The following is an 8,177-nucleotide window of genomic DNA, read 5'->3' on the forward strand; positions in this document are numbered from 1 at the left end:
TTCAACCATTTCTTTCTTCCCGACTTTGCCGCGGTTAGGGAGAGAGGGCGAGGCGCTTGAGCCCCGAGTGTCCCCGCTCTGCAGACGGGCTGGACCCTCCTGCCCCCGGCCCTGCTTCCCGCGGGTCGGGCTGGGACCGCGCTCCGCGGAGAGCGAGGGAGCCGGGAGGGTCTCTCGCACTCAGCTGGAGAGATGGCGATGAGGAGGAAGCGAGAGCATCAGGTGGGGGTCACTCCCCCTGCATCCTGTCCCTCTGCTCTCTCCCTCCCTCTCCGGCGCCGAAGCATCACCCCTCGGGTCCTGCTGGCGGCGGCGGATCCAAAATTGGGATGGCCCTCCCTGCGAGGCGCTGCAAGGCGGAGAGGACCCGCAACCTTGGCTGGGCTAAGAGGGCGAGGGACCCCAAACCAGAGCTGTCCGGGCGTCCCGAAAGACGCAGAGAGGAAGCGGCGCAGGGAAACACGGGCCGCCGCATCCCGCCAGGGGCAGAATCAACACCACCGTTCCCCACCTCGTCTTCTCCGCCACATCCCCCCCGCCTCTCCACTGCTAAAGGCGAACGGGAGCGCCTGTTGTCCCCAGGCAGTGTGGCGACGGACCAACCCCCCATTCCGGGGTTGAGCACCATCCCCTGAGGGCTCTCGGAGCGCTCCCGGGGCGCGCAGCGGCCGTGGGCATGGTCGCCAGCCCCGGCGCTCGGATGCGGCCACCGAGTAATCACTTGACCAAGCAGAGCTGTCGAGCTTGACCTGAACTGCGAAAAACAAAAGAAATCTTCAAGAAGGAGGTGCGGGATAAATACGGTCTTGAAAAAAAAAAAAAAAAACACCCAAAAGAATCACTATTTTGCCAAATCAAGATAAATGTTTAAGGACAGTGCGGTCGTTTTCAGGGCCTAGGCGATGTGGGAAAGGAGTCCCGCCCGTTTCTGTACCGCAACGACTCATCCGCCTTCCTGACCACATTTTCCAGGCTGTTTTGAATGTGTTCAATAAGGGACAAGGAGAGGCCGAGCCGAGCTCAGCCACCTGTGCGGGCCTCGCTGCGGGAGCAGCCTGGGGCTGCCCTCGACGTGCAGCAAGCGCTGCCTCGCTTACACCCCCGCACATCAGTATTGGCTCCTGAGAGGTTTAAAGGCTTAAATCCTTATCTTACTGGAGTAAGCCGTGAACCGCCCAGCGAGCAGGGCAGGATCAAGGCTGAGGTCGGGAGGAAGTCGGTCCCCGTGGCGCAGCGCTGCCCTCCCGCGCCGGGCGCGGGTCCCCCAGCGTTGGGAGGGAGGTGGCCGCGTTAGGGAGGCGACCTCTGCGCTCACCCCTGCCTCAGCGGAGGCACATGGAAGAGACAGCTCTCGACGCTATCAGCATTCTCCTATCGCATTCACACCTGCAGGCGCTGCCGCTTCCAGGAGCGGAGCGAGGACGAGCTCCGGGGCTCGGGGGGACTGGGGAAGGCGGCGGCTGCCCGCGGCCTCTCGGAGCTGCCCTCCCCAAGCCTCCTCCAAACCGTATTTATAGATTTCCCAGCGCGGCGAGCAATCTCTGTCACTTTAGCGCAGGAGTTCGCCCCGCCAATTATTCTGCAAGCTAATCTCTCTGGATAGGCTTCTTTCCTTCCTTCATTACCTCATTCCCTCCTTCCCTTGACGTCAACTCACGTTCATTAGCGAAGTGGCTTCTGGAAGTGACAGAATTTTGTTGTCTCACGTCCAGTGTCGATTAATCTGAGATGATATAACTGGCCTACAAGAGGAGCCGCTCGCGGCTTCCTTCGCAGAGGCACATTGTTTTGTGTGCGAGAGTTACTTAGCAACTCCAAGATACGGGACTGGCTCCAAGTTCACAAAAAGTTGAGGAATAAATTTTGGGGAACTTCTTTTACTCACTAAACACGTTGTAAAACTCCAACGCCCAGCCCCCATGTCAGACCGAAAAAAATAAAAACCAACCGGGAAGCCGCGCTTGCCCGTCTGTTGGCGAAGAGATCTCGTTGCTTGCAGCAAAGTTCCAGACGCACCTTTCTCCCAGCAAGGAAATCCGATAGGTTTATTGCCCCGATTTCAATAAATAACCTCCCTGCAGGCCAGCTCCCATCACTCCTGGCAGCCATCGGAACGGCTCTTGGCCTGCGAGACGAAGCCCTCGGACGGAGCTGAGTTTTAGTCGCCTGTACCACGCTGTGCCCATGGCTGCTGCCCGCCAGCCAGCACTCCCACACCTTCCCGGCCTGGGGAAGAGCCCCGGGGCTGCGGGGACTCATAGAGCCAGGGCCTGAGAGGAGGCGTGGGGCTCAGCCGGGCTGCCCCAAGCGCTTTCCCCCGCTGCAAACTCCAAATTCATCAGGCCCAGGGAGTGCGGGGAGCCCGGCTCCCGTTTCCCCGAGGCGGCCGGCACCTGCTGCCGGAGCAGAGCGGCGCCAAGCCCGGTTCGGGAGGGCGAGCCGGCCGGGAAACCTGCGAGACGCAGCGGGGCCCGCGACGGAAGGCGCGGCATCCTTTTTTCGTTTTGCGGGGGTTTAGGGATGTCGTTTTGTATGGGTGGTTTTTGTTGGTTTCACTGTTTTTGATGGTTTTCTGCTTGTTTGTTTGTCTGGGGGTTTGGGGCGGTTTTGCCATGGTATGGTTTGGTTTTTACGCGAGTCTTCTTTGGGGTTGGTGTTTAGTGTTGTGTTTTTTGTTTGTTTGGTTGGTTGGTTGGTTAGTTTTGGGGTTTTTTTGTTGGGTTTTGTTGGTTAGTTTTTTTTGGGGGGGGGGGTTGGGGTTTTTTTGGGTTTGGGTTGGGGTTTGTTTTTTTTTTGTTGTTGTTTTTGGGGTTTTTTTTTGAGAAGGGAAAGAATGACTCTGTTTCCCTGCATAAAGGAAAAGCTGTTCGAACGGCACGCGGGGGAGAGAGCACGTCCCAGCAACAACCCGCGCACAAGGAGGCCAAGCCAAGCTCCCTGCCGGCCGAGGTACCTGTTGTAGGGCGTCCGGAGGAGCAGCGCCTGGCTGCCCGTGCAGCTGTCGGTCGGCGTGTGACAGCCGTACACCGGGGGAGGCACCGAGTACTGCTGGTCCCCTGCGGAGAGAGCAGCACAGCGTTAACCCAGCCCTCCGCTTGCCCTGCGCTGAACGGGGGTCTCCAGGGCCCCGTCCTCCAGCACCGGGCAGCTCCGGCTCCGTGCCGGGCCTGCGGGTCGCCAGCAGCCCGACAGAGCTCCGCGGGAGACAGAAATTACCTAGGGAGGGCTGCTGGCTGATGGGGTCCTCGTGTTTGAAGGAGTGGTTGGTGAACTGAGCGGCGGGGTGGGACGGCGTGTGGCCGTAGCTGGGGGTCCCGTCAAAGGCCACGGTGCTGTAACCTGGCGGAAAGAGCACAGCGGGGTTAGCGGGAGCCTCCGCCGGGTCTCTGCGGGAGCCGCGGCCACGCACCGCGGGCTGCGAACGCCTCGCAGCCGGGGCAGCTCGCCGATCCGCCCGCGGGGAGGCTGGGGACAAGGACAGGGCCGGGCTCCCGGAGCCCCTCGGTCCCCTGTGCCACCGCCCCTCGGCGCTCGCACATCTCTCTGCGGGGAGAGCCGTGCCGAGCCCGCGCCCAGGAGCGCAAAGTCGGAAGTCTCGTTCGTGTTTAAAGAGAACAGATCGGTTTCGGTAATAAAAAGGATGTTTTCATTAATTGTTGCTCATATTAAAAGTGGAAGATTCCCATCTGCTCGGTGTAGTCATCTGGCGCTTCCAATTTAGAAGTTACCCTTTAATCTTGCGCTTTTTTTATTTTGTTAAGAGCGGCTTTCTGAAGAGTCTGCAATAAAGAGGCGGAATACTACGTGCAAAAATAAAACTCCTCCTTTCAGCGAAAATTGCTCTCCAAAATAATAAACAGCCTATTTTGTTTCCTACACCGAGCAGATTCAGATGGAAAGAGACCACCTCTGCTGACCCCGGGCCGGCACAGAATCGTAAATCAGGTGCTTGGACACCAACTTTCATTAATGACTTGGAGCTGGCTAAACAACTTCAGCTAAAAAAGTAATTACAAAGTAATATTATCTCAGAGGCTTCTCGGCTCATCAGCATTTACTCCGAGAACCAAGCTCCTACGAGAGTCACTCTTAAAAAAAACAACAAAAAAAACCCAAAAAAAATCAACAAAACCAAGCAAAACAAAAAAAACCCAACCAAAACAAAACAAAAAGTCCGACGCGGGCAGGGGAAAAAAACCAAAGAGACTACGAGCGCTTTCTCCCTTAGACTCCTCTCCCTTAAGCCGCTTATTCCAGCTCGGGCATCCCTCACGGACCCGTCTGGATGGGGCGTGTGGCTGGAGAGGGATTTTGTCAGTCGAGAAGGAGCGCTCGGGGCTGTTTTCGGGCGCCCGTCTCAGCTCCCTTTCGGTGCCGGATTCTCGGCGCTGGGCAGGTCTCTGCTTCACCAACGATCCGCAATCACAGCGGCTTTCAGAGAGAATGAAATGGAGAGGCAGCAAAGGGATTCGAATGTTGCTTCTCTGTTTTATTCTCTCTGTTGGCAGGCTGGGTCCAGAGACGCTACACGACCTCATTCACCCGCGCGGATGAGCGGGAGAAAAGGAGGGAACCGCAGAAGGAATGAAAATATTCCAGAAGACTTTAAAACCTTCACCTTCGCGGCGATTTTAAGGCTAGGGGCTAGCATAGGAGTGGGACTGGCCAAATGTCCCTCACATCGCCCTGACCCCGGGAGAAGAGCTCCTTTCGCCGGGACGCGGGCAGCGTTGACAGGCCGGTACCTAGCGGGCTCCCATCCCACAGCTGCTTCTCGCTCCTTATCTCCTCCCTCAGCCCTCAGGGTAGAGGATCAACCTTCAACTCCCTTTTCCCCGTTTCCCTCTGTCTCTTTTTTAGCTTTCAGAATACACTGACACTTTCTACGCTACTTTTGGCCCGCCACAGAGTTTCGGTGACCTTCAAAACTCAGCTCGGAGCAGGACGAGGTTTTGGCCGCATTTTCCGGTGTTGCCTGACCCAAAGCTTCAGGAATGTGATAAGAAAGTTGAGTTCTGAACCGAGCTGCCGATAGTGAGGTCTCTTTAATTAGGGCGTTATCAGAACTAGACCTGATTAAAATGTGCTGAAAATAATTGAAAGTTGTACATCTGGTGGAGAACGGGGCCCGCTGGAGGCATCCAGTTGTTGGAGGAGCCCAGCTGGATGAAAGAGGCAGGCAAACGAGAAGAGGGAAATTGGGCAGAGGTTTCAAAGCCTTAGCTTCCTACCCCCACCCCATCCCATCCCAGACTTGGCAGAAATGTCATCACAGAGCCAAGGTAGCGTCTTTCCCACGGTCGGAGGAACCTCTAAAAAAAAAAAAAAAAAGGAGTTCAACCTTGAGGAGAGCCAAAGCAAGAACATTTTATCCATACACCAAAAAAAAAAAAAAAAAAAAAAAAAAAAAGAGAAGAAGAAGAAGAAGAAGCAAGCACCCTTTGCCGAATTTCTCCTTGCCGTAGGAGCCCTCTCTCTGCGTGTCACCGAACACAGCTGTGGCTAAGCCCCGCGGCTGTCGGCCCGCACAGGTGCGGGTGTGTGCGGGGTGCGTGCGATGCTGCAGGCGGAGCACGGCCCGCGGGGCGCCGGGCCCGAGGCGAGCCCAGCGTGGCCTCCGTGGGTCGGGGCATTAAAGGTTCGGTTTCTCCCTGGGGTGGGTAAACCCGGACGTCAGGATGGAGCTGGCTCGCAGCTATTTCGTCCCTCGCTAACTCGAATCTATCTCCCTCGCCCTTTTCTCCGTTTTCTCGTCCCTATATTTCCGCCCAGCGACTATGAATCCCGTCCAAGGTCTAAAATCTTTTCAGATGTCTTTCGAAATACATCTTTCCCCGTCAGAGTCCCTGTCCCGGCGGGCTCCGGGCCGCTCCCCTCCCGCATCTGGAGCTGGGACCCCGCGGGGCACGCAGCAGCTCCGGGGCCTCGGCAGGGCCGAGCTTCTCCCCAGCTCCAGGGATGCCGCCCATTTTCCCAGCCGGGATCGGCGGCACGGCCCAGGAGCCCCGCTCCGCAGTTTCCTACGTCGGAGCCCAGCGCCGGGCGAACCCCTGGAGCAGGGCCCGGGGGTCGAAGGCAACGGGGACCACGACCCAGTACTTCCCGGAGGAGGTCTGAGCTGAACAACCCCGCTCCTCGCTGTAAACATCGCCCGGGCCTCGGGCCACACCTCGGCGGCCGGCACCGAACGCGTCCGCCGGCCTCGGCCTCCGCTCTGCCCCTCGCCCTGCAGCCGAACAGCCCGGGCCCGCCCGGGCCGGTGTGTCCCAGCCCCTCTGTGGGTACGCGATTGCCCCCGCGGGGCACAGCAATCCCGAGCTGCGGGCTGGGTGCGGGGAACCCCATCCTAAAAGCAGAGAGACCCCGGCCACTCATCCCGCTCCGGCAGGGCCACTCTGGCGCTCTCTGCCCATCCCCGGTCCCCCGAGCAGCGGCGCCTCGTCTGCCCGGCTCCCCTGGGTCAAACTCCGCCGGCGCCTCGGCCGGGGCCGGGCAGCGCGGGGCAAACCCCGGCGCACCGCCACTCGCTCCGGGGCCAGCTGAACGAGGGCGAACGAGACCCGAGAGGTCTCATGCAAGCTCTTCGCACGCTGGCCCCTTTTCCTTTCTTCCTCACGTTCGCACCCGCAAATATGTATACTGCTGGCACTCGAAGAAGAAGGATGAGGTGCTGACCCCGGTGCCACACGCGGATGACCCACTGTCCGGCCGTTCAACCCTCGAGAGCCTCTCAGGGCGGTGCGAACACCGAGGACCGAGGGGAGTTAACGGCGCAGCCGGTCCCGGCCGCGGAGATGCGGACAAGAAACGACTAGGCACCCCCGCTTGTGCATTCCAGCCCGGGAATGCTCAGCCCTCCCGAGGTTAATTCGACAAGGGGCTTGAAAACACTAGAGTGCGGACAGCGCTTTTCGGATTCAGAAGAAAGTTTGGAGGTTTACCCCCGCCACGACCCATCGCCCCCGAGATACGCAGCGGGAATTCTCTCGGGCCACGGGCCCCAGCTCCATTCCAGACCTGTGCCGTCTCCGGCCCGAACAAACCTTTGCGAAGGCGAGAGGCTGCTCCAAGCCGGGGAGGGGGCCGGGGGGATCCAGCCCGCCTGGCAGAGCCGCCCGCTGCATCCGCTGCCCCGCAGGAGGGGTGGGGGCCGAGCAACTCGCGGCTCCTAAAGCTCCCGGGAGCGACGTGGCTGCCGCACAGGGAGGGAAGGGAGGCACGGCAGGGCTGGCTCGCCTAAACCCGGCTCGGTGCCGCGGAGAATGACCGGGCTTGGTGTTTACATCAGGAGCGGCCCTGCGGGGCTGAGCGGGCGCCTCCGGGGGCCGACCCCGCGATCGGGGCGCCCGGCAGCGCGGCCCTTACCCTGGTTGCGGATGGCTTGCTGGCTCTCCAAGCAGTTGGGCAGGTAGGGCCCGTTGGGGAACATCCGAGCCTGACCCGAGGGCGGCTGGCTGGGCGGCGGGGCGCCGAAGGGCCCGTAGCGGCAAGCCCCGGCCGTGCCCGTGAACTGGCCGGAGAAGTGGACGGTGAAGGCGCTCAGGTACTGCTCCTCGTGCGGGTCCGATCCGTTCCAGCTCGGCTCCTGCTTGATGAAGGAGTGCGGCCCCAGCGAGCCGTAGGAGGCCCCCGGGGGAAAGTCCAGGACGGGCGCCCACTGCGCCGCGCTGCTCACCGGCATGGTGCAGTTGCTGTTGCCCGGCAGGGAGGGCACGGAGGGCAGCAGCGCGTTGAGGTCTCGGACGTCGGAGCCCATCTGCTCGCAGACCTTCTGCCTGCCGCCGGGCAGCCAGTCTCCCCCCGGGCCGCACTTGTTCCAGGACACCTGGCCCCTGCCCGCCAAGCCGGAGGCCGGCTCCGGCTGCAGGCACCAGGCCGGCGAGCTCAGCCCTTTGGGGGAAGTTTGCTCCGCGACGCAGCTCCCCGGGTCCAGCCCTGCGGGAGCCGGCAGCAGCGACAGGGAAAGGTTGTTCTCCAGGATCGCCTCCGGGCTTGCACCCGCTCGCAGCGCGGTGTGCGTGTGTCTGTGTGTCCGCGCGTGTGCGTGTGTCTGTGTGTCTGTACGAACGTCCGCCTGTCCGAGCTAGGGGGGCACAGCCGCCGCGCACGCCTCACCTCGGATGCCTGCTCACCCTCAACTTTGCAAAGCTCAAATAGAGGCGCTTGCAGGGGAGGAG

General features: G+C 60.6%; 1 protein-coding gene across 2 annotated transcripts in view; it reads right to left on the bottom strand.

Annotated features, from left to right (window-relative positions):
• The window catches only part of WT1 (WT1 transcription factor), a 33,618-nt gene extending 25,727 nt beyond the window's left edge, over window positions 1–7,891 (bottom strand). For both annotated transcript variants that reach the window (XM_084207713.1, XM_084207712.1), the window contains exons 1-3: window positions 7,366–7,891; window positions 3,217–3,339; window positions 2,954–3,056 (exon numbers count right to left, since the gene is read on the bottom strand). In XM_084207713.1, coding sequence (XP_084063839.1) covers window positions 2,954–3,056; window positions 3,217–3,339; window positions 7,366–7,756 — 617 coding nt within the window. In that variant the 5' untranslated portion in view covers window positions 7,757–7,891. The remainder of the gene's footprint in view (window positions 1–2,953; window positions 3,057–3,216; window positions 3,340–7,365) is intronic.
• Window positions 7,892–8,177: the final 286 nt, after the last annotated feature.

This window comes from Fringilla coelebs, assembly GCF_963513975.1.
Source record: "Fringilla coelebs genome assembly, chromosome: 6".
NCBI classification, from domain to species: Eukaryota; Metazoa; Chordata; class Aves; order Passeriformes; family Fringillidae; genus Fringilla; species Fringilla coelebs.